We start from the raw sequence: 26,259 nt of genomic DNA, 5'->3' as shown, positions 1-26,259 counted from the left end.
ATCGGGATGGGGAATACATGTAAATCCATGGCTGATTCATGTCAATGTATGACAAAAACCACTACAATATTGTAAAGTAATTAGCCTCCAACTAATAAAAATAAATGGAAAAACAAACAAACAAACAAAATAAATAAATAAATAAATATGAATGGAAGAAAACTGTAACTTTAAGGATTTCAGAATACATAAGACACACTCCCTTTTATTTGAGGATTTTTGCACGGATTACTGTGTTCCCACAGATACATCCTTAGGCAAACTTTTACCTCCTTCAAGTCTTAAATCATCTTCTCAAAGAAGCTAAACATGAAGGCCACTAGCTAAACATGACCACCACTAGAACTTAAACTCTATCGGGCACATTCTTTATCCCTTTTTGTTCACTGGTACTTATCAAGCACCTGGGACAGTTGCTGGCACAGAGTAGGTACTCAATAGTTGTTTGCTGAATGAATGAATGAAAGACATGCCAATAATTTATTTCTTTGGGAAATAAATATCTATTTAGCAAGTATCTGCATGATACTTTGAAAAGCACTGAACGTAGAATATCTTATTCATCATAGTGCTTACTAGACAAGAAAAGCAGTTTTCAACCTTGGCTGCTCATAAAAATTAGCTGTATTTTGAAAGTTTCAGATAGCTGTGCTATCTCACAACTCAGATTAAAAATAATAAACAAGAGATTGCCTTGGGAATCTCCTTTTATTTATTTTTTTTAAAGGCTGTACAAAGGGCTCTTCCATTCAGCCCAAGTTGAGGGAGGGCTACCTGCAGTTCCACATTAGACATTCAGAGGTATCAGACGTCTTACCGTGTTTCCAATAAAGGTACTTTTAGAACAGATGTAGGATTCCTGAATGTTACCAACTGAAATGAAAAACCCATACAGGTCCCTTTCCTGGCTGGTACTATACTAGGTGCTGGGGATTAAAGGACAAATAGAAAAGGGTTTCTGCCACCAAGGGCCTCTCTGTATAAACAGGAGAGAGATTCTCAAGTCCAGCAGGTATGAGTGATGACCAGAAGCAAGCATGCCATATTCCAGAAACACAGAAGGCTGGCTGAGTGCTCTGTGAACACAGAAGGGGATGTCAGAGGCAGACAGTTTATTAAGAAGGCCTGCTGGATGAAGTAACGACTGAGTCAAGGAACCTCTGCTCTGCTGCAACCCATTTGGCAAGGACTAAAATGTAAAAAAAGGAAATTATCCTGTTTGTACCAATGGGGAAAAGTCTAAAAACACTACAAGCAATTTTTACAGAAATATGCCAAATAACCACAATGTCTTTAAAAACTGTAAGTGAAAATTACTGAAGGAGCCATTAAGAATTTGACAAAATCAAGTTTATTCACATAATGTATGCTTTGAGATCTATTTCATCTGTGACTGAGCAAATTATAAATGAATCATGACTGAACAATTCAATATAAGGTTAGACTAGGTGAATGGGTGACTTGACATGAGGTTAGAGAAAAATCAGGGCCAGATCAAGAGAGGTCCTGTTAATGCAATGGCTGCTAATAGATGGGAGAGTCCTGTATTAATCCTTCGAGCTATACTATTTAAAAATTAATTGCTGGCACTAACCATACTTGGTAGGATTACAAACTGCCAAGGCTGAATACACCCCCCTTCAAATCCCCTTGTTCTTCAATTTGCCATACATGCTTTCCATCCTCCTTGGTAACTTCAGATAACCCAATGGGCAATCACTGTCCTGGAGAACCACAAATAGATGCCCTCTCCCAAATACCCCCCTGCAATGAGTTGTAGAACATGTAACATGCAAAATACCATTTTCTAAAATTCAAAAGTCCTGAGTCTAAGATACTTAGCCCTATGGCTTTTAGACGAAAAAAAAATTATAGAATTTTAATAATAGCTAATGAGATCATTCACAAAGTGCCAGGTGCTTTCCGTGTATCAACTCACTTAACATGACAACAACCTAAGAGGTGGTCACTGCAACCATCACGTCCATCATACAGATGAGCAAGCTGAAGCACAGGGGCATGACCTGACCCCAGTTCCACTGTCAGAGAGCCACAGAGCTCGACAGACTCCTCCCCTTCACTCCCACTCACCAAGTCTCGATTCTGCCTCAACTGAGGTGCTGTTTTATCTACATTACTTTGGCCAAGTTGACATGCATAGGTTTTTTTTTCCCATATCTAAAATGTATTTCTTTCCCTGGACTTTGACAGAAACTGCTTATTCTTTTTAAATAGTTAAATATATTTATACTGTGTTAAGTGTTACATTGTGTTAAGTGTTAGTCATATCCAACTCTTGTGACCCCAGGGACTGTAGCCCACCAGTCTCCTCTCTGTCCATGGAATTAGCCAGGCAAGAATACTGGAGTGGGTTGCCATTCCCTACCCAGGGGAATCTTCCTGAACCAGGGATCAAACCTGAGTCTCCTGCATTGCAGACATATTCTTTACCGCCTGAGCCACCAGGGAAGCCCTTACACTGTTGAACACTCGCTGTATACTAAGTTTAGGCACTTATTGTGTAAACACTGGGTCAAAGGTTACAAACACTTTCAAGGATCCTGATGGACACTCATAATTCCAGAAGAACACATCCCTTTATGATGTCAAATAAAAGGGAAAACAGAACCCGCATGGTATATGAATTACTTCTGCTTCTAAAGCTATAAGCCCAGTAAATGAGGTTTGACTAGATTCTGAAAAATTCATGCACTGACATTCTCTACTGTAAATCATTCCTCACAAGGAACTTCAAGCTGTGACCTCAAGTCTATGCTTCCAAACATCTTAGGACTCTAGACAAGCTACATTAAATGAGGCTGTCCATAAGTTTTTGTTTCACAAATGGGGAATCAAAGTGGCATGGATGATTTTGTTTCTTTGTTGAGATTTTATTGACTGCAGTTCTCCTCAGGAAAAGGTTACACAAGCTTCTAGATGGGACAACTAAACTGATGAGGACAAATTACCCAGAGACACAGTACAGCGGAGGGCTCAGTGCCAGCCCAGCACTTACTCTGCAACAACCTAGGGAAGTTCTATAATCTCTGGGCCTCAATTTCCTCATCTATGAAGTGAGGTAACAGTAATAACCTACTTATAAGGCTGAAAAGTGCTGAGAACACTGTGTGGCTCCTGGTACATGTCATCTTTGCAAGTTTACTAAACTTTTGCTCTGTATACTGCTTTCCCTATCTCATTTAATTACAATCTCACAAGTCAAATATTCTTGCCATCATTTTACAAATGAAAAATGAAGACTTGAAGAAGTAGCTTGGCCATAATCCTACAGCTGAGGAAGCGACACAGTGGATTCAAATCAAGGTCTGAGTGGTTTCAGAGCCCTCCAGTCGGTTTAACAAAACCATGTGACTCATTTCAAGAGTCAAGAAATACAAAAAGGGCTACCAACTTCTTTCATTAAAAAGAGGGCAGAATTTGTAAGGAAAATTATTCTAAAACTAATAAAACCCATTTTAAGAACATATGAAACATGGGGAAAGAAAATATGGGAGATTCACCGAGTAGATCTCTACCTACAGACCTTAAAGCCGGGAGTGAAGGTGTAAGGCTGGTGGCGTGATGGCCAACGAGCCCGCTGTGTAGCCTACACTGTGGTGAGGACGCTTCCCGGGCACGTTCCCGCGCAGCAGCATCTGTCAGTGCTCTGAGCGGCTGATCATGAGCACTGCTGTCGTCTTCTCGAGGCTATTAAGCAGATGGCAGTGCTAAATCCAAATGATGTAGTACATCTCCCCGGTGGACTCTGTTTTCACACACCACCATTCCCCCACAGCCTCGGTGATCAATCTCACGTGTTCTCAAGAACATGAAAGACTGCACGGGCGGCGGCACTTGATTCACTGCCATTAGCACGCCTGAGCCCCGCTGCTGCTTCCATCCTGCCGCGGAGCTCACGCGTGAAGACTCCACGCGGCCACTTCACAGTTCTGGCATTTTCTACATACAGAGGGACTTTTTTTCCCTTAGTTGCTTTCAGGTTAAGCAAAAGAATGTGGGCTTGATCTTAAAGAGAACTGGATATGAGGCCTGACTGCTACTCATAGTTTTGTGACGGGTCAAGCTCAAGTTCTCAGAACATTAGTTTCCTTTGTAAGACTAACAATCTTACAGATGTTCTTGGGAATTAAATAAAATGATAGACATGACAGCATTTAATGTACTAGTTAATACTTGATAAGTATTCAATAGATATCTCATTCCTTGAAAATGCGTTAATGAATCTTGAAAAAAAAAGTGCTATGGGCAGTGTCTGCCTAACATCAGTCCTTCATGGACCACTTTCAGGACGTCTGCCATCTACGTCCACTACTCATCCTGTGAGTGACTTAATGTTATTCTCTGTATTATAGGTTTTATTTTAACTTAAGTAAATTTACTATAATTTTTAGCAATACTATTCATAAAATCATGTAGTTGATACGGCAACTATACTTTCCCAATAACTAAAATCTAATCATTAAAACTAAGAGTGTCTACCCATGTGCCACCTGAAACCATGCTGTGAAACACCAGTGATAGGTGTGCTTCTCTGAGAAACACTATGATGGAAAGAAAATGGCTTGAGATCAGCATTGTCACTAAGCAAGTGACTCGGGCCACTTACTAAACCTCTCCTTGTGTCTCAATGTTCTCAAGAAAAGGGGGTGAGAATATCTAACTTTTAAAGTTAAAAAGTTAAAATTAAGATCAGAGGGGATACATGTGTGGGTGCACAAACACATTCACCCTGAGACAACCAACACTGCAGTAGAGGTCAATGCACATAATTAACAGCAATACTAGTACATGTTGCAACTCTGGCTCTTAGACTGTTCCTTTTCCCTTTTAGGCTGCAACTTCATTTTTACTATAACCTTGCCTCCTTTTTTCCTTATCATGGGGTCCTTGACTGAGAATGCACTCTCAGCTTTACTGCACACACTGGGCTGGTGTCCTCACACTACTGGGTGAGAAGTTTGCCGTCAGTCGTCACACTGCTCAGTTTCTGCTGAAGAGATTCCTTCAGCACTCATGCGGCAAGCAGTCAAACCCTGGGCCAGGCGAAAACATATTTCACAAAACTTCTGCAAGGCGTGGTTAATCCAGGCCAAACCATTACTGTTTTTAAAAGTCCAAAACAGCCAACCCTGAAACAACACAGCACTATCTTCAAATACACTGATTTTACTGATGTTGAAATGCTACATCCTAAGCTGAACAATAGGTCATCATTTCCAAGGTGAAAATCGCAAATTATATTCACACCTCTCAAGTCAGCTCCTGAGAAGACATTACTGCACATATAATGCTAAAGCTGCCAAGAGGAGCACAGCAAACTAGAGAGCAGGGCAGACGGCAGCATTAACTTCTGGCTCATTGTTCTCCTTGCAACTGGCGTCTGAAAACACAGCTAGAATACGTGGAGCTTCTTGACAGCCTCCATTACTCTGCCTATTTGGATAAAAGCGCTTAGGTGTTGTTTTGTCATAAAAACAAGTCAATAATTTTGTATTCTAAAATTTTTTCTTAGCTGGATAATGGTTTTCAGAGACAGACAAAAACCTAAGCTTAAGTACTCTTCAGCAGTGTATTCTTGGGAAAGGTGCTAAACATCACATCTTCAACTTCTATACATGGAAAAACTCAGCAGGTAGGGCCATTGTGAAAACTGGAGGTAACGCATATAAAGGACATAGACGGCTGAGTGCAAGACTTAATAGATTCTCCCAAACTAGCAGCTCTTATGTCTAATTTTTTTCAGTACTTCTGTTTTCAGGAAAATCACAGAGATTGTGGAGGATGAAATGAAATAAGTATGTAAAAGTACCATCAAACCACAAGCTGCTATGGGAAATTAGTACGTCAACATTAAACCTGCCAGAAAATAAAACTGTTACTACATAGTCATCCACTTATGCTTAGGGGGTTATTAGCACTTTTTGGAAACCCTTTTTGTTCCACTTTCTTTACAATTGATCATTAGAGGAATCAAATATTTTTTAGAGAATTTGCAAATATTCAGAAACACAGACTAAAATATTCTGAAACTTGAATACAGTCAAGGTAACTAACAGATCTCATCACATAGTTACCTTTTGGTGTGTGTGATGAGAGCATCTGAAATTTACTCTCTTAGCAAATTTCCCAAACTCAATACTATATTACTAACTACAGTCATCATGCTGTAAAATTGTGACTGTTGTTAGAATGATAAATAAGACATCAAATGAAAACTAATCCCGCTTAGTTGAGAAGGCCCCGGTCACGCCAGGGTAGGTGCAGGTTGAGCGCTGAGGCCATTTATCACCCGCTCCTTTACTCCTCACAGCTACTCCAGGGCCGTGCGCCCACAGGGATGAATCAGTAACTATTTTTATGCCGATGTATATTATAATAATTCTAACATTGTAAAGAACAGTTCATATTTCTCTTCACAGGAATGGGTGACAGCTTGTTGCTCATTAAGTGTGTGAAGTCAGGTAAACAACGCTTGTCTTACACTGCAGTACGAGGTCATTACAAACGTCGATGGGAAACGTGGCTGAACTACGCTGAATCTTCTAGAACTCTGTAGGGACTCTCATTTGTACGCTAATTTTCATACAAGGTATCTGAAAATTGATAGAGAAAATTCCTAATTTGTAAACCTCCTGAGAGAAACTTTTTCCCTGCAACAAAAGTGTGATAAAATGATTACAGCACATGAAATGTAGACATCTAGTTTTAGCCTGCAACACTGGCATGAAAATAAATGAAATTCTCAGGTTTGATGAAAGTGAAGAATCCTCCTGCCAGTGTGGGAGACACAGTAGACCTGGGTTCGATCTTCAATCCCTGGGTTGGGAAGATGCCCTGGAGGAGGAAATGGCACCCCTCTCCAGTATTCTTGCTGGGATAATCCCATGGACAGAGGAGCCTGGTGGACCTATAGTCCATGGAGTCACAAAGGAGTCAGACATGACTGAGTGACTGGGCATGCACGCATATGGGAAATATCAACATATTTAAGCAACTGAAGTCAAAACCGTGACAAAAGGCGAGTTGAAAGATGATGGAGCAGAGTACCAAAGAGAATGCTTGGGGTCAGTGTGGATCTACCACTGCTCAACGCTGTGAGTTAAGACAAGTGAGTCAACCTCTCTGAACCTGCTTGCAAGGAATGACATGCTTAGACTTGAATTCTGTAGTACTTCAGGGCACAGTGAGCAGAGTCTCTGTGAAGCCCACGGTCCAGTACACCAAGCACATGGCCAACCTTCAGTACTGACAATGAAAATGAAGATTCACTGGTCAGTACCCACTATTCAATTTGGGAGATGATTTCAAAATTTGCTCTAACTGGCTTAGGCTAGATTTCTAATTCCAAGGCATACAGTGTTGTACTTAAGCCAATGTTACAATATGTACATATTATGAACTGACCTGTCCACCCAGAATCATAACTCGAAGCCCTACCCCAGTACCTATAATGTGTGTTTAGACACAGGACCTTTAAAGAGGTGATGAAGTCAAAGGAGGCGTCTGTGGGCCCTCGGTCAGTCTGACTGGTGTCACTGTAAGAGAGGAAATCTGGTACAAGGAGGGAGCAGGGATGCGTGCCCACAGAGGACAGACTGTGTGAGGACCAGCATGCCAGTACCAGCTGCACGTCCAGGAGGGAGCCTCAGAAGAGACCAGACCTGCCAACACCCTCATCTTGGACTTCTAGGCTCTATGACCCCGAGAAAATAAGTGTCTGTTGTTTAAAATAGTCTGTAGCATTTTGTTGTGGTAACTCTAGCAAATTAACACAGCTCCTGGAAACACTTCTTCATCCTATTCCGTAACGCAGTTGCTTCATCAAGACTTAGAGTAATTGCTGAAGAGAAAGACAGACAGACTGAGGTGCAAAGTTGGGCCCCTTAGCTTGTAAGATGCATGATCTTAGGCAAGTTTACCTAATTTTTATAAACCAGTCTTCTTTCTTTAAAAGGACTGATGCCTATTTCATAGGTTATGAGGGTTAAATGAATATTCAGAGTACCTGACCAACAGTGATTTCTGCATTTGCCAGCACGTGCAATTCTCACACAATTCTCTGCAGTCCTTCAGGTGAGATGAGTTGCAGCACTGAAAAGATCATGCCCAAGAAGGTGGCTGGGCTATCAGTAAGATGTTCCTTTTAAGTGAGTCTTCCCTGAAGTTTAAAGGGCTTATAATTTATAAGGTGCCACCTAACTGGTTTCTGCCTCCAGGCTCACCATGAACCTGGCCTCTACACGGCCTTCTGGTTAATTCCCCAAACCCAAGTGTGAACACACCACTCCCTAGCCTGCACCTCATCGGTGGCTCCCTAGCGCTGCCGACGGTCTGGAGCCTGTGCCCCAAGCCTGGGAGGATGCGGTCACCCCCCTCCCGTCTCCTCTCCCTTGCGTCACGCCATCGAGCCCAGACAACACGCTCCATGCCGTGCTTGGCTTTGGGCGATGTCCTTCGGTGTCCGTACCTTCGTGACCCCTACTAGCCCTTCACTCTCTCAGTGAAATGCCCCCCGTGTTCCCAATCAGACTCCAGCATTGTCTTCTTAGCCCTATTTTCTCTCAAACTCTCATGTGGTTACCATATCACATTGCTTTTAAATATTTGTATTTCATTCTAGTCTGTGAACTTTCCAAGGAGAGGGTCTCTGTCTCAATAATCTTTGTAATCCAACATTGAGCACAGTGCTTACGTTTAAAACATGTAGTGGACATTTAATACATACTGGCTGAATAAATGACCACAGGAATGAATGCCTGTGATCAATCTATTACTATGTTATCACAGTTTAATATGGGCAGACCTCAAGCTCTCCAAGTCAGCTTCACACTCTGCATTAGCTATTTACTTCTCTCAACCTCGGTTTCATCATCCGTATGACAGTGTTAACTCCCGTGTTGCCGTTCAGATTACACAAGACATGTGAGTAAAGGATTGTACTCCATGTATGATTTTTGACTAATTACTTAAACTTATGCTCTGCGCTTCTTTTCTTCATCTATATAATGGGAACAGCCCCTCATACTTCATAAAATTGCCAGAACACTGAGAAGAAACACATAAAGTCTAGTCTGCTGTTTACTGTGTGCAAGTCTCTCCAGGTGTGCCCACACCTTCAAGAATACAAACACCATGCACAAGGCTTCCTGGAAATGAGACGAGCTGGGAGTCAAAGTTTAAAGGCTACTAATCTGTGACACACCATAGTGGAGAAAAACCCGGCATGAACAAAATGAGAAGAAAGTACATCCCTGCCCACCTCAGGACCCAAGTGCAGATCTGCTTAAAGCTTGCCTTGCCCCACATGAGTTCAAGAGTGAATTTATGCTTCATCAAAAAACCCATGTAGTCCATAGTTATTGAAGTTTATGCTTCATACAGCCAGCATTTTGGCTTGTGTATGTCTATCTTTTTTTTCCACTTAGAATTTTAAGCATAAAGCAAGAGGTTTCTCGGGATTTAGGAAAAGATTCTGAACAGAACACACAGGTTTCATACACTAATGAACATCAGGGTCTACTATGCCATGACTATAAAGCTGTGTTTCCCCTCTGATAACACTCGTTTCTAAGTAAACAGTTTTTCAGAAAACTAATCAGAACTAGCTCAGTTTTCACAAACAGGAATCTGAAGTTGTTAGAAAACAAGAGCACTATTGCTAAGAAGCAGAAATGATTTATGAACACTGAACAAAACTTCCGTCACTCCCATTCCCTGCACTGACGAAGCAGGAAAGTCACATGTTTCTAAGATAATTTGGAGCCTCTGGACTCGAGAGCCACAGACCTGGCACACACGTTCTTCCTTAGAATACACCGAATGCTTAAACTACATTTTTAGAGAAAATAAAAGTTTCACATTTTCCAAGACGCATTGCTTTAGCACTACAGTAAATTTGAGTGCAATACATGCTAGATGGTAGGACAGACAGTTTCCCCAATTAAAACAAAACAAAGGCCAAGTCAGGTCACCCTCACCGGCCAATCGTCATCCTATTCCGAGAGGATATAAAATGTGGACAGCACAAGTGTCTGCTGCGGGGTCTGTTCAGAAAGAGTGACGCTTACCTTTGGGTTGGGGCGCTATAGCTGTTATCATAGGAATCATAACTCTGTTCATCATAAGCAGTGCCATATCCGTCATCATAGTCCTAAAATACAACAGAAGGACAAAAAGTTCAGAGAAGTTTCTGGAAAGAAAGAAGCATTCCACTTTCAGTGAATCTTTATTAATTCAGCTACCACTGAACTCTATATCTAATTATAATGTAAAGAAAAATATAAAAGTGACATCAGTGAAAATGACAGAGTAAGAACCTCCAAAAATTCCCTCTGAAAAGCAAAGAGAAACTGGCAAAAACTGTCAGAATGAACATTTTTAGAACTCTGGAAATTAACCACAGGCTTACAGAGATCTAGGGAGCATTTATTTTTAAAAAATTGGCTGCATCTTGGAAAGAACGGTGAGCTCTGATGTTTTAACCTGTTCTATTCCCATCTCTCACCCTAGCTCTGTAGGGGCCCCAATCAATCAAGCAGGAAAGCAGCAGACCTGAGGCCACTGGCAGGGGCGGGCAGGGTGGAGCGCTTTTCAAACCCCATTCCCAGAGGACTGTCTTTATCGGACCCCACTTGGAGCTCATCCAGTGCACAAAGCCTTCTCCCTGAGAAAATCTGAGAAAATAACTAGGGGCAACTGTTTATGATCTCAGCTGCTTGAGGTGTGGAGGAAAACTGGTGCAAACAACAAGCTACAAGGAAAAGTAGAGGAATGCGAGATCCATTTGGGCTTTGCAAAGCTGGAAATTAGTAGTTCTGGAATTAGGTACCGTGTCATACAGCTGCCTAGGACAGACCTGAGAAGGTCCTGAGCGCTCTCCTCTGGATGACCTTGAGGTTCAGTGTAAGAAGGAAAGTCAAGGCTAAGCCAGAGTTAGTTGCAAACTGACTGGCTGAGTGTTGAAGACATACTCCAACATGTACTCACAGGCTCTTGGCAAAGATGAGGGACTTAGCTTCTAAGCATTTGATAAAATCTCTGTCCAGTCATCAACTAAGCACTACACTAACAGAAAAGATACTTCCATGGCAATGAAGGATAAATACTGACTTTACAATATAAATTTGGAAAAGTCCCAGCCCAAAATGTGAAGAATTTGATTCCCACATGGAAATATTATTTATTAAATGTCCAGTTTTAAACAAACAAAAATATGCAATGTACAGAGAAATGAAAAAGTATAGTCTGTAAACAAGGGAAAAAGTAGTCAATAGAAACTGTCCCTGCAGAAACAGAGACAGTGCACTTACTAGACATAGATCAGTTATCTGAAGTGTATTCAAGGAATGAAAAGATAGCCTGCATGGAAAAAACTAACGAAGGGTATGAGAACAATGCCTCACCAAAACAGAGAATATTAATACAGAAAAGAATCCAAAGAAATTCTTGAAGTACAAAGTATAACTCAAATGAAAATTTCACTAGCGAGGTTCAAGAGCAGTTAGTCTTTGTCATCTTAGTTATTAGTTTCTTAGACATGCTAACAAAAGCAAAACAACGCAAAAAATGCAGATAAAATGGACTCCATCAAAATTAAAAACTTCTCTGTCAAACAACATTAGGAAGAAAGTGAAGACAATCCACAGTGTGGGAGAAAATATTTGCAAATCACACATCTGATAATGGTCGAGCATCCAGAATAGATGAACTGATGAAGAACGGTCATAGCTCAACAGAAAGACAATGCAACAAGAGTTAAAGTCATCCTCCTGGTTCTACGGGGACATTCTGAGGACACTATGCAGATGTGATAATAAGTGCACGATGGTTATTTCAAAGCTATTTTCGAAGTGAAAAAGGTCCAGAGAAATGATCATTCTGTAAGATCAAATTACATATGCTGCTCGATGACATTTATATCCATGAAAGTGTGAATCCTGCTCTACAACTGACTTCTAAGTTTCTGGGGGTAATCAATTACAGTGACTTTGCATTTACTGATATTTAGTTAACATTTAAAAGAGCCAGGATATAATCTAACTATTTCTGGAACATCAGTATTATCAATGATAATCAATTTAATGATTACCACAGATCTCTTGGAGTGGAGAAATGTGATCAAGGGGTAAGAGAAAAGATTTGGAGACAGATGGGCTTCTGTGTTGTATTGTCACTGATTTTAGACAAGATTTTGAAAGTGATGACCTTGGTTATTCTCTTTGAAGAAGCATCGAAATACCATACCTCAATTTATTTAATTTAGAAAAGCAAAACTATCTAAATAGCAAGTTAAAGTATAATGCATTTAATTGTGTGAGACAAATATTAATTCAAACGGATGACAATGTCGTTGTAGGAGTCAGTTCAGTTCAGTCGCTCAGTAGTGTCTGACTCTTTGTGACCCCATGAATCGCAGCACTCCAGGCCTTCCTGTCCATCACCAACTCCCGGAGTTATACTCCAACTCATGTCCATCGAGTCGGTGATGCCATCCAGCCATCTCATCCTCTGTCGTCCCCTTCTCCTCCTGCCCCCAATCCCTCCCAGCATCAGGGTCTTTTCCAATGAGTCAATTCTTCGCATGAGGTTGGCCAAAGTATTGGAGTTTTCAGCTTCAGCATCAAGTCCTTCCAATGGAACACCCAGGTACTGATCTCGCTTTAGGATGGACTGGTGGGTACTCCTGTGCAATCCAAGGGTCTTCTTAAGAGTCTTTTCCAACACCGAACAGTTCAAAAAGCATCAATTTTTGTGGTGGCTCACTTTCTCTTCACAGTTCCAAACTCTCACATCCGTACATGACCACTGGAAAAACCAAAGCCTTGACTAGACGGACCTTCGTTGGCAAAGTAATGTCTCCCTTCAAGGTTAAGCGTCTTTTTTTCATGGCTGCAATCACCATCTGCAGTAATTTTGGAGCCCAAAAATTAAAGTCTGCACTTATTCCCACTGTTCTTTCATTTCCCATGAAGTGATGGGACGAGATTGCCATAGATCTTAGTTTTTGATGTTGTGCTTTTAGGCCAACTTTTTTCACCTCTCTCTTTCACTTTCATTCAAGAGGTTTTTTTGGTTTCCTCTTCACTTTCTGCCATAAGGGTTGGTTGTCATGCATTCTTATCTGGCGTTATTGATTTTCCGCAATCTTGATTCAGGCTTGTGCTTCTTCCATCCCAGCATTTCTCATGATGTAATCTGCATATAAGTTAATAAGCAGGGTGACAATATACAGCCTTGATGTACTCCTTTTCCTATTTGGAACCAGTCTGTTGTTCCATGTCCAGTTCTAACTGTTGCTTCCTGACCTGCATACAGGTGTCTCAAGAGGCAGGTCAGGTGGTCTGGTATTCCCATCTCTTTCAGAATTTTCCACAGTTTATTGTGATCCACACAGTCAAAGGCTTTGGCATAGTCAATAAAGCAGAAATAGATGTTTTTCTGGAACTCTCTTGCTTTTCAATGATCCAGCAGATATTGGCAATTTGATCTCGGGTTCCTCTGCCTTTTCTAAAACCAGCTTGAACACAGAAGTAGGCTTATACAATTTGTACATGATCACCTGAGATTTTTTAATGTTTTTTCACAAAGGAGGAATTGAGTATTTATTGAAGAGGTATGTGTTCAGAATTTTTGAAAACAGATAAATATAAAAGGAATACTCATTAAATAGTGGCAGAGGAAGAATAAACGTCAAAAATATCCTTGGAACATACGGGAAAGCCACAACATCTCTTGCAGTAGCTGAAAGTGAGTTGCTAACATAACTATGATCTTCCAATGACCAATGCAAGGAGGAGAAATATAAGATAAGATTGAAGCAGATAAGATTCAAACAAACAACAATACAAAACAAAAACTGAAATGATTTTAGTTATAAGTAGCAAAATGAGATATTACAATTCTTGTGAATTAATAAATTCAGAAATTAAGAAAGCAACTATCATTCTTAACAACAAAAAAAATAATTTTACTACATAAAAAACAACAACAACCCAACACCACCACCTCCCTTGAGCCCCTCCCCTGTGGCTGGCACTCCTGTTGAACACCAGAGAGGGAAGGGGTGTCCTGGCCTGGTGAGGACTCTGACAGAGATGACAGGTGACTAAAGACAGAACCATCAGGCAACACGTGAGCTGCTACGGCAAAGGAAGGCATCGAGCTAACACAGAACAGCCCAAAAGGCAAAGCGGAAGAAAGTGTCCCAGAAATGATGAAAGCAGAGAAAAGCAGAAGCAGCTGGGAAGATTTATTAAAAATCAGGCAGAATGAACAGCAGGTGCAAAACAACGGAGGTACAGGCATAAGACCCCTTCTCGTCCAGGGTTGGGTGGGCGTGCGGTGGTGCAAATGCAAGCGGGGCACAATGAGCCTGAGATGCCCATATACAGACCCTGTGTGGCCAAGGTACAGGTGAGTACCTTGAAAAATGAGTGTGAATGTGGATAAATGCGGCTTCTGGGAGGGAGTGGAGTGGATTCTTGTTGATACCTGCCATATTATTGCAAGACAGAGATGAGATCATTGGCTGAGAACAGCTGGAGTGGTCAGCCAGCAAAGGATCAACAAATAGTTAAAATGAGGAAGGAGCTCAAAGTTGTAACTACTGAGCCCGTGGGCCCTAAAGCCTGTGCTCCACACAGGAGAAGCAACCTCAAGGAGAAGCCCTCATGCCACCACCAGAGAGATTCTGCACCTCAGGAATCTCTCTGGAAATGCTGTGGGCATGGAGGAGGAAGGGTCAATCTGGAGGGCTGGATGTGCAACTAGGTCACTGCTTTGAGCATGTGGTTTGGCAAAATGTAGAGCTTACTGCTGCTTCAGTAATCCGTTAGTAGCTTTAAAAGAATATGGCTTCACCCATGCAGAATTCTATGCTTATTTAAAGAATCAAGATTCCTTAAGCTCCTATAAATGACTGGAATTTTCTTAACTGAAATGTAAAGTGACAGACTATTTTAAACTTACTTATGCCATTCATTCCCTGCTCAATTATTCTGAGACAGTATTAATACAAGGCTGTGTGTGTGTCAGTTGCTCAGTCATGTCGGATTCTTTCCAACCCCATGGACTGTAGCCCGCCAGGCTCCTCCGTCCATAGGATTCTCCAGGCAAGAATACTGGAGTGGGTTGCCATTCCCTTCATCAGGGGACCTTCTCGACCCGGGACTGAACCTGGGTCTTCCACGTTGTAGGCAGACTCATTACTATCTAAGCCACCAGGGAAGCCCTAATACAATGTTAGTTTATTTGAATTTTAGGTCACTGAATAATTGACTTCCATATTTAACACTGACGATTTAAAAAGGTTAAAAATGCAACTCTGACAAGATTTCTTTCATGATGATTTCACAGCTGGATTTGTCCATGGTGGTGTAGCTTCTTCCATTATAAGCATTATTTGTTCAATGGACAGGACTTGAAAAATACACGGAAAGCATGAAGCAGATTGTAACAGACAAAAGGAGGGAAAATGAGTGTGAATATGGATAGATGTGGCTTCTGGGAGGGAGTGGAGTGGATTCTTGTTGATACCTGCTATTTTATTGCAAGACAGAGATGAGATCATTGGCTGAGAACAGCTGGAACGGTCAGCCAGCAAAGGATCAACAAATGGTTAAAATGAGGAAGGAGCTCAAAGTTGTAACTACTGAGCCCATGGGCCCTGAAGCCTGTGCTCCACACAGGAGAAGTGACTGCAAGGAGAAGCCCGCACGCCACCACCAGAGAGGAGTCCCTACTAGCCACAACTAGAGAAAGCCCAAGCGCAGCAACACAGACCCAGAAAACCGAAAGTAAATAAATAAATTTTTTTTTAAAAAAGAGGGAACAAAGATGGAAAAGAAATAAAAGTATATTAATAAACATTCTTGTAGCATTCAAGAGACTTATTTGTCAAGCTCTACTTCTGCACTTTCATCTTTGATAAGGAAGACGTCTAAATGGAGCTGACCGGGTGACCTGGACACTTGGTAGGCGTCAGGGTGGCCACAGTAGGCAAAACATGTTCTAACACCAGTAAAGATCCTTCATCTGCCATTCCCAACCTGAAAACCACAGACATATGACCCGATACCAAGAAATCTTGCTTTGAAGAGAAAAGATGTTCTAGGATAAAGGAAACAGCATGACCTATTTGATTCTATTTCTGTCACAAGTAAAATCAAGCATGAAATTTAAGACGGGAAAAAGCATTTTAAACAGAGAATTTACAGGAGTGATTTTAAAATAATGTTTAGGTTTTGGGTCCTTTTAAAAGGAGACAATTATCCTAACTATCCACCACCTCACTATAATTAGGGTGAAACCTGGTCATTTCAAAATGTATAAATGTATAAAACACAAATGTATAAATGTATAAACAAAATATGTAAAACACAGTGTTAAAAGATTATTTAAATCTAGGCTTATGATTATTTTGAGTTTATCAAACACACACATTAGCTAAGAATAGTCTTTTGAAAAATTCATTTTTGCTGAGGTTCTGAATAATAGTAATATCCTTGTTGAGTATCACCAATGACCGTGAACACATCACATAGCCAAGTTATTTTATAATTAAGGACAAAATCACAATTTTAATAACAACTCTAAATAAGAATCTGTCCCCTATAATCATTTAAATAAGACATCATTAATTCAACAATCAGGCTGCACCCACACGTGTTGATCTATGGCTGTGAGGAATACATTGCGCAGCTTCTAGACTCACACAACCCCTTCATCGCAGTCTCTGGAGGCTGACGCCCATGTTCTGATTCCAGCTCTGCCTCTGATCTGGCTGTGTGGCTTTGGGGCAATCACCTGCCCTCCTTCCACCTCAATTTTGCAATCTTAATTCATCCCCTGGCTGTTTCCAGCGGCTGTGGGAGGAACTAACCCAAGAAATATACATGAAGGCTGTCTGGCACAGCTCTTGCCCAATAAACCTGGTTCCAGTTTACTGAAGACTAATTCCCATTAACACTCTCAAGCTATTAGGCCATAGAAACATCAGAGTTACCCAGGTAGCCTTCTTTTGGTGAATGTGATAAATTCTTAAAATAGTGTCTAAACTGTGATGTCTACATCTTCATTCTGCAAATAAGAGTATTAACTACTACTGTGATTTTCAGATAAAAGAGTAGCTGACCAAGAGTAGTTGTAATTCTATCCACATCTGGCCACAGCTTTTAAAAACAGATCTCCATCAATTATTCATAGAATGTCTTCCCTCCTCTGTTTTGTCTCTCACTGAAATAGAGCTAGATTTATTTAGATTTGACAAGGAATACAATGTAATATAATACAGAAAATAACAAAGAGGTTAACTTAGAAATTCCACAAAGGAAAGAGCAAACTGTAAACAGAAAATTAAACCAAAAATCCCACAAAGATAAGAAAAGGGGGTAACTCAACTTTATTAAGCCCACATTATGTACCTCTGGTAAGGATTTTTATGTCGGTTTTTCCATTTTCCCCAGGAAGCTGGCATTTGTTGAATGCCTAGTGCTCTGAGCCCTTGAGGAATACTGTATTGAACAAACAGAAGAAAACAAGCACCTCTGTCCTCAAGCAGCTTCCATTCCAGAGGGGAACAGACACACCTCATTCCTCAGGGACACAGGGAGAGAGCGGGGATGCTGGAGATCTCGGAGAGGTGCCAGGAGTCCTCACAGAAAAGACTGTGTACAAACGCAAAAGAAATGAGAAGCCGCTTATGCGGATTTTTGATTTTGCTGGTGGTGCTACTGGTACTTCCAGCAGGAGGAACAGCAGGGGGAAAGGTCATGGGGGCTGAGCCAGGGAGGGAAGCGCGGGAGCCACGTCTCGGGGGGCCTTTGGGGCCTCCAGTGAGGCGCCACTGGGGGCTCTGGTGCCTCATGCCATCTTCAGGGCTGTCCAGGTTTGGATTTGTTTCATTGATTTAACTTCCAATACACTATTTCTTCCCTTATCTGTGTCTAACCTGAAACTAAAACCATTTCGTTATTTTTTATATTTTTCAATTCTAGAGTATTTGTTTTCTATATTTTCCAGTTGCCTGCTTAAATCATCAAGTTTATCTTTTTAATTCCATGATTATAAAGAACATAAAGTTTGTGTCTGTTATATGAATCTATTATGGTCTGTTTTTACTGGTTCCTCATCTTGCGTGCCTATAATTTTTGATTAATTGCAATTATATATGAAGAACAAGAGAAATAACTGAAGGCCCACACTGCTGTTTCTCTCTAGAGAGAATCACACTTGCTCTTGGTGGAAGACAGGAGGACTCACAGTCCCAGCTTCACCACACCCCACACCAGGCCGTGATGACAAGCAGCCTTCCTCTGGGAGGACAGCTTTTCTGGGTTCCCATTCAAAGTTGAGGGGATTTATCAGCCTCCTACACCCAAACTTGGGGGCCGTGGACTCCAACTACTTAACCCTCTCAAACTCTGGATTTCTTCTGAGGCCCAATTCAGCTTCTCAGCTGCCTCTTCAGGAACGGGGAGATGCTCTCACAGCCTTCTCAACCAGGGTTCCCCCAGAGAGTGAGGCCCGGCGCCCACAGTGCCTGCTGTGCCTGGGGCGGGCTCGCGTCTCTCCAGAGCGTGCGGAGCAGCGGTTGTTGGTACCACCCCCACAAAGCTAAGGAAATAATCATGCATGTCATCTTCTGTGTTCTGCCATTCAGACGAGGAACCCCAATTCCTATCAAACACCCACTGTATTTGATTATTGCCTGTATCATCCACTAGAAATGCAGTCTCCCTGAGAACAGGGCTTCACCGACCTTGTCTACTAGTGTCCCCAGGGCCTGGCACAAGGAAGACTTCAGTAAACACTTCCGGAATGGTGACTGACTGGTAGCGAAGGGTTTACTTGGGTTCTCCCACTCTCCCACGGGTCGTGGCATGACTGGCCAGGAGAGAGGTCCCAGGGGCCTCCAATCCCATGGCGGAAGGGGAAAGGGCCCCTGGCCCACCAAGACGTACACCTGATTCACAGTGCAGAGGTTGCTACACAATGAAGACATCCCTATCAGAATTTCATAAGGTTAGCATTACCATTACTCCTTGCTCAGCTTGTAGACTCACCCAGACACCTTCAGATTATCATCTGGTCTAATGGTAGAGGGACCAGCTGTGCTCAAGGTTTGTTCAGCTTGAACAAATCTGCTTGATGAAAGACGTGCTGTTCTGTTATAAACAAGAATATCTGGTCTGTCTAGTACAATGTTTTTAATACACAAACAGATCATGTTTTCAACTTTTTATTCAAGCATAATGTAAGTCATAGGAAGGTACAAAACCCAGGTGCACAGCTCAGGGAGCACAGCTGTGTAACCAGCGCCCAGATCAAGGAAGGGAACATCTCATCCCCCGGACGCTCCCCTTGGGCACATCCTCAGTTACTACCTCCCCCCAGAAGGAATGCCATCCTGACTTTCAATACCACTGGTGAGGTTTACTTGCTCTTGAGCTTCACAAAGATGGAATCAGAGTGGCAAGCCCTCTGTGCCTGGTTTCTTTCAACCAGCTTTATGCTCATGAGATCTGTCCATTGGGCTGCAGGCAGCAACCACTGGTTCCTTCTCGCGGCCTGAAAGCTTGCCTGTATAACTGTACTATCACGTCCTTATCCAGCCCAGTTGTAAATGCTTTTTAAGTTTTGCCCACACACCTTTTATATAAGTCTTATGAGTCTCTGTTGTGGTTGCCAGAGCAGAACCACTGTGCCTTGGGAAGAAGGCCTGTTTTTAGCTTTAACATGTGGTACCAAACCACCAAACCCTTTTCTAACACAGCTGTATGGACTGACATTCCCACAGCAGTGGGTAAGAATTCCTACAGCACCCCATTCCAGTTAACACTTGATTGTTTTAACTGTAATCTTCCTGGTGGGTGTGAATAGCATTGAATAGTTCCTAAAAGTCCTATGTGATAAGCACTAATATTTCCATTTACAGATCAGTAATTGAGGTATAAAGTAGTTAAGCAACTTGCTGAAGGCCACACAGCAATTAAAGGCACAGCAGGGATTTGAAACTAGTCAGTCTGGTTCCCGACCTTGCTTTTAACCACTGTGATACATTGCCTGACCCTATACTGAGGATCCCCAAGATAATGTCGCACTATGAGGGTATCTCTAGATGTCCCCCTAAATACTCATGTAAGTCAACTGCAGGTGTTCTTATCCTGAAGAGTCACTGTACTTTGTTTCCATGTCAAGAAATCAAACACTGATTACACACTCGATGCGGGGCCTGTGGATAAAAAGGCATGGCCCTATCATCAGCTTAGAATAAAACAGGAAAACTGACAAGTAAAGGAGTGACCCTATCACTCCAAGGTGAGCACCCTAACTAGGATGTACACACATGGATCCAAATAATAGAGAGGGAGCCCCTGGTGCATACAGGGGATTGTGGAAGGCTTCAACGGGTCCTCTGTAGACTACGATCTACTTGCAGGCAGGACTGAGCTCTACGCAAGCTGATTAAAGGCTCGAGGAAACAATAACACTAAGATGGCAGGTTCCTGTAGGAAATTCATTGTAACAGAGGACTAATCTAATGCCTCAGGACTAACCCACCTGAGGGCTAGGACGCATCCATCATGCTAGCTCAGATAACCTTCCTCATTAGCGAGGCAGGATCTGCTTTCCAGGCCTCAGAGACACTGTCATTTCAGAGTCCTCTGCTTCATGAACAAAGCACTTTTCTGGGGTTGTTTTTGCTTAAAGTGAGAAGGAAAAACAAAATCCCTTCATATTCAGAAGTTTAAAATCTGAAATTATTTTCTAAAGTTTTGCATTTCTAAAATAGGTCAACTTTTCAAGCAGTTTAGGAAAGAGACAGACTTGTGAAGCACCTGATAGACATTTCAAGTAAATTGCACACTGCACTTATTCTTGCTTCTGGTAAAATGGAGATAAAAAAATTACAGAACCTTCATCTTTTTATCTAAAATAAAAAGGTGTCCCTAGGCTTTTCAATTCACATTTAAAATGCATTTTCATAAATAACCTTTTCACAATCTGTACTGTTTTAATTAAATTTCTCGCTATGGAAAACAAGATAATTGAAGCAGTTTAGAGATTAGTTAACTGTCAAAAAATTATACCAGCAGTCACTGCAATGGGAAAATCTGCGTCAGTAGAACTCTCATCGTACTCAAACTCCCAGACTAGTCACATAATTAAAACTTCAGGTGAGCTCTCAGAAGAATGAGGAATGCTTTCACTGAGTCTTTAAACAAAAGCTATATTAAAAAATGACATGTACATTTTAAAGATATATTTGGTTTTTCCCTAAAGGCTTTCACTGATGTTCCTAATTGACTATACTTCAGAAGGGTTTATTCTTTGGGCAGATGGAAAAACAGTGTTCCCCGTGGTGCCATTTTACAGACAAGGACACTGTCTGTGTAGTGTTTTCTGGAGACAAGTTTCTTCTACAGCTTTAATGAGCCTGATCTAGAGAATAGGCAGAAAAGGTGGCCTACATGTACAACACAAAGTTTAGGTTTCTCCCATTCAAACTGTCTCTATGACTCTTCAAACCTGGGTTAGGTTAACCAACATAAGAAGTCCCATGAGGAAATACTAGTTGCAGAAGAACTAGTGACACCAGTAAATTACTCAGTCATGGACTGCTTGCTCTAGTAAGTTTCATATAACAACCCGTATGTCTGAAGTGATGAAATAATTTTCCCCTTCATTTGATAATTCCTCTGTTTGCAAATACAGAGTTTTAAATTAGATGAAACTGGCTTGTCCAGGAAGCACTGGGTCTTGGCTAAGAGTGAGGCTCTCAAGCCAGACTGCCCGGCTTTACATTCCAGCTCTGCCCAGACCAGTGGCATGCCACTAGGAAGTGTTAACTCATGGTGGTGTTTTCCGGATATGACAGATCCATGCAAACAGCTGAGAAACGTGCTTGTGAGGAAGTAAGGGCGTGTGGTTTTATCACTACTAGAAGTGTGATTAGGAAAAAATTAGCCTATCTTCTCTCACCTGCCTAGTAGACATTCACGTGAGTGAATTGAGGACTAAAATGAATAGAGTAAGTGGCCAGCACCCACTAACGATCTGTAAATACCAACAATGGCAGCCCTTTTCTCTCCGATCAAACTTAGAAGTTGAACAGTACATCTGGTTTTCTGCTCTACTGGAGTCAGAAAACTAGAAGACAGAAAAGTACTAGTTCTAACTTCTCTGATTCCAAGTGAATAGACCATCTGCATCAGCTGTCCTTCTAAAACAAATAATAAATTAAAGCAGTGACTCGACTAGATGAAAGTTTTGATGCCGTCCACAGAGAAGCACAAGAGCTCAGGGAATCTCTGCAAGAGTAGTGAGGAAAGGCCATCGGCTGGAAGGGCCATGGTGGAGGTGACTACATGCAGTTGTGATCGGCCATCGGCTTGGAAGTGCCCACGGACGGATGGGAGGTGCTGACATGCAGTTGTGATCGGGCCATCGCTGAAGGCCCACGGCGACGAGGTGCTGACACAGTTTGGTGAATCGGCCACCGCCTGGAAGGCCCACGTGCGAGGAAGGTGCTGACACGCAGTTGTGATCGGCCATCGCCTTGGAAGGCCCACGGCGAGGACGGGTGCTGACACAGTTGGATCGGCCATCGCCTTGGAAGGCCCACGGCAGAGGGAGGTGCTGACCACAGTTTGTGACTCGGCACCGCCTTGGAGGCCACGGCGAGGGAGGTGCTGACACAGTTGTGATCGGCCACCGCCTTGGAAGGCCCACGGCGAGGGAGGTGCTGACACAGTTGTGATCGGCCACCGCCTTGGAAGGCCCACGGCGAGGGAGGTGCTGACACAGTTGTGATCGGCCACCGCCTTGGAAGGCCCACGGCGAGGGAGGTGCTGACACAGTTGTGATCGGCCACCGCCTTGGAAGGCCCACGGCGAGGGAGGTGCTGACACAGTTGTGATCGGCCACCGCCTTGGAAGGCCCACGGCGAGGGAGGTGCTGACACAGTTGTGATCGGCCACCGCCTTGGAAGGCCCACGGCGAGGGAGGTGCTGACACAGTTGTGATCGGCCACCGCCTTGGAAGGCCCACGGCGAGGGAGGTGCTGACACAGTTGTGATCGGCCACCGCCTTGGAAGGCCCACGGCGAGGGAGGTGCTGACACAGTTGTGATCGGCCACCGCCTTGGAAGGCCCACGGCGAGGGAGGTGCTGACACAGTTGTGACTGGGCTGCCAGTTCTGGCGCTTCTACTCTTTCCTCATCTATTTCCTCCTTCTTTCTAAGTCATGACATTATACAAGTTAGAACACTATGGATAAAAGCTTCAGACTCCGGGTTAGGGAGCCTGGGATGCGATCTCAGCTCACCCCCTTTCCAGCGCACAGGCCATGGGACGGGTGCCTGTCCTGGCACAGTGCAGGCCAGGACGCCCTTCCTCCCTACTGCCTGGGTAGTGCTGTGGGGAGGGGGCAGCAGCGTGCCCCGCCGCACATCCGATCGTCCGCACACAGGGCCTGAGCAGAGGGCCTTCAGGGAAGAGCGCCGGGCGCTCTGCTCAGGCGAACTGGTTCTGCTACTCCCTACACCCCCGCAGCCTCGAGGAGCCTGCGTCTCCTCCTCTCACACACGCAAGTCCCTCCGTGTGCCAGCCACCCCACACCGTGCTCAAGGTGGCACTCCCACACCAGATGGGGTGGTTTGCGGATAATTCCACATTCTGTTCAGTAAACATCATACAGCTGGGTAATCAGAGCATATCAAGTACCTGAAAGAGCTTTCATAGTCTGATGAACTCGTACACCTTCATCGAGAACGCTCCACCGTACGTATGTTTAAAGGTGATTAACCCATCAGCTCAGGCTCAAAAGCTTAGAATGATCACACAACATTACGATAGCAAGGGATGTTAGTGAATGGTAAACACCTCCTATGAATAGATGGCTGACACAATCATAATGAAATGAGGGGGAAAATTATATGATTAAAATTTCTAAGACAATTTTAGTTTATACATCTTGAGAGGTGAGTTTGCACTTGAAAAAAGATTTCATTTTTAAAATTATTTTTCAAAATTTGTTTCAGAATTTGAAAGATTCATAGCCATTCACCTTTAGTTTGTTTCTCTCATTAGAATGCTTGCTTTGTTTATTCTATGACCCTCTTTTCAGTATCAAGATTTCCATTTGATGAAAATACAGTTTCTTATTAAAAGAACATGTTTAGGGTGACAGTGGAAAGCAAGTCAGTTTCAGAAAACAATCAATTACAGAATTTTAAAGTTGGAAAAGATGTTAGAACAGCATCTGGTCCATCCTTCTGATTTATAGGTAAAATACCTGCATTTTGCAGATGAAGAAACCAAAAAGGTTAGTTTACACAGAAATAGTGATGTAGACAATAAAAAGGATTAGAAACTGAGTATTTTACATCTCAGAATAATAGTATTTTAATTAAACTGCATTGTCTTTCATATTTATTAGTTCATATTAAATGTTTGCTACAATTGACTTCATGATAGAAGTATGTTTAACAGTGTGCATGACACATGGAATGACAGAGGTAGTTGGCATTAGTAAAAGTCAACCTCATGTTTATTTAGTAGCTCCAAAATATCAGACGTCATGATAGGCTCTGGGCAAACTAATGTTTTAAAAAATGATGTAGTCCCTGCCCTGAAGAAATCCAGTCTACCGGGGACAAAGACAAGTAAGTTGACTCTGAGGCAGGTTTCAGGGCACCCAGGATGCTGCTGCCTATGCCTGATGAGGACCAGGAAGGCTTCATGACTGAAGAATAAACAGTAACAAGAACTGGTAGGGACAGAACAAGAAAAGGCATTCGAAGAGACCCAAGAGCACGTACAAAGCCACACAGTTCAAGTCCTGTTATGTTTAAGGAACTGCCATGGAGGGATCGATGGAAATAAAATGATAATGTGGGAAGGAAAGGGAGTTAAGAGGCTGAAGATGCTGTCGAGAAAGTCTTCAGACACCACTCAGAAGAATCTCAACTTTATCCTCCTAAACTTCTAAACTAGTTCTCACGCTCCAGGGATGGCCGAGCAGTAGTATCAATCAGGCTTTAGATGCCAGAAAGTACAGACTAGAAGTAATATGAAAAACACATTACTTAAGGGAAGGACCCAGAGGGAGGGCAGGACCACAAGCAAAGGTGAGACTGAGGAGGCGATGACAATCGTCTGTCTGTCCATCTATCCAGCCACATCTGGCCATCCATCTCAACAACCACCGTTTACTGAGGGACTACTATATGTGAGGTGGTAGGAGTAAGAGTAACACAGATTTAAGGTCTGTGAGAAGTCAGACGTGAGAAAACACATGGACAGCTAACTGCTAGGTGTGGAAGGTGCGGGCTCTGTGAGAGGACGTCGTCACAGCACGAGCTGTGATGCAGGAGGACGGCGTCTTCCCGGAAGCCGCTGTGATGGAGGTGACCTGTTACTTATGGGGAAGTGAGCTGTGTCTACTGTGAGAACGCAGGGAGTGAAGACGGAAGCACGCGATCCTGGGCGCTGGGTTCCCTCACCTGGGCTCTGGGGGCTGCACCTCAGCCTCCACCGAGCTGTAGGCGCCGCGGAGAGGAAAACAGGAAGGGACCCTACAGAGGGTCAGAGGGGTGGCTACTCATCCGCAAATGTCAGGGGACAGGATAGACATGCACAGGACTTCAGAGACGATAAATAAAGTGACCAGACTGAGTGTCCAGGGAACAGTCGGCCCTCAGTAGCCACGAGGAGCTGGTTCCAGGACCCCCTTGGATCCAAAACCCACAGGTGCTCAAGCTCCTATATAAGATGGTACAATATCTGCGTAACACCTACCTACCCCATCCTTGTACCTTAAATCATCTCTGGATTATTTATAATACCTAATGCAATGTAAATACTATTTAAATAATTGCCTACATGTGGCAAATTCAAGTTTTACTTCAATTTTAGAAATTTCTGGAATTAAAAAAAAAATGTTCCATTAGTAGTTGGTTGAACCTGCAGATATGGAGGGCCCTCTGTACTCTATGTTTTCTTTGTGTGTGGAACCTAAAGCAATTCATCAAAATGGATCTCCCTTTAGAGATTCATATGTAAATTGGACTCTGCCAGGAAGCATCAAACAGGTCCTTTTGTGTAATGATACCAACATTTTGAATTGTTAAAGTGTTCTCATTGAATAGATTCTGGGTTATACTAATTATTTGTCAGTTATTTAATTATTTGGACATAAGTAATGAATCAATGTCATTTTGGGAAAAAACTGCTTCT

The 26,259-nt window shown here is 42.6% G+C and overlaps 1 protein-coding gene across 2 annotated transcripts in view; it reads right to left on the bottom strand.

Annotated features, from left to right (window-relative positions):
- Nucleotides 1-26,259, bottom strand: part of KHDRBS3 (KH RNA binding domain containing, signal transduction associated 3) — a 161,118-nt gene that overhangs the window by 21,451 nt on the left and 113,408 nt on the right. For both annotated transcript variants that reach the window (XR_006272353.1, XM_043483946.1), the window contains exon 7: nucleotides 10,089-10,171. Coding sequence is in view for 1 of the 2 variants with exons in the window: in XM_043483946.1 (XP_043339881.1) it covers nucleotides 10,089-10,171 (83 nt within the window). In the remaining variant the exon portion in view is untranslated. The remainder of the gene's footprint in view (nucleotides 1-10,088; nucleotides 10,172-26,259) is intronic.

The sequence above is a fragment of the Cervus canadensis genome, chromosome 12 (genome assembly GCF_019320065.1).
Source record: "Cervus canadensis isolate Bull #8, Minnesota chromosome 12, ASM1932006v1, whole genome shotgun sequence".
Classification (NCBI taxonomy): domain Eukaryota; kingdom Metazoa; phylum Chordata; class Mammalia; order Artiodactyla; family Cervidae; genus Cervus; species Cervus canadensis.
This window is presented reverse-complemented; position numbering and strand designations above follow the sequence as displayed.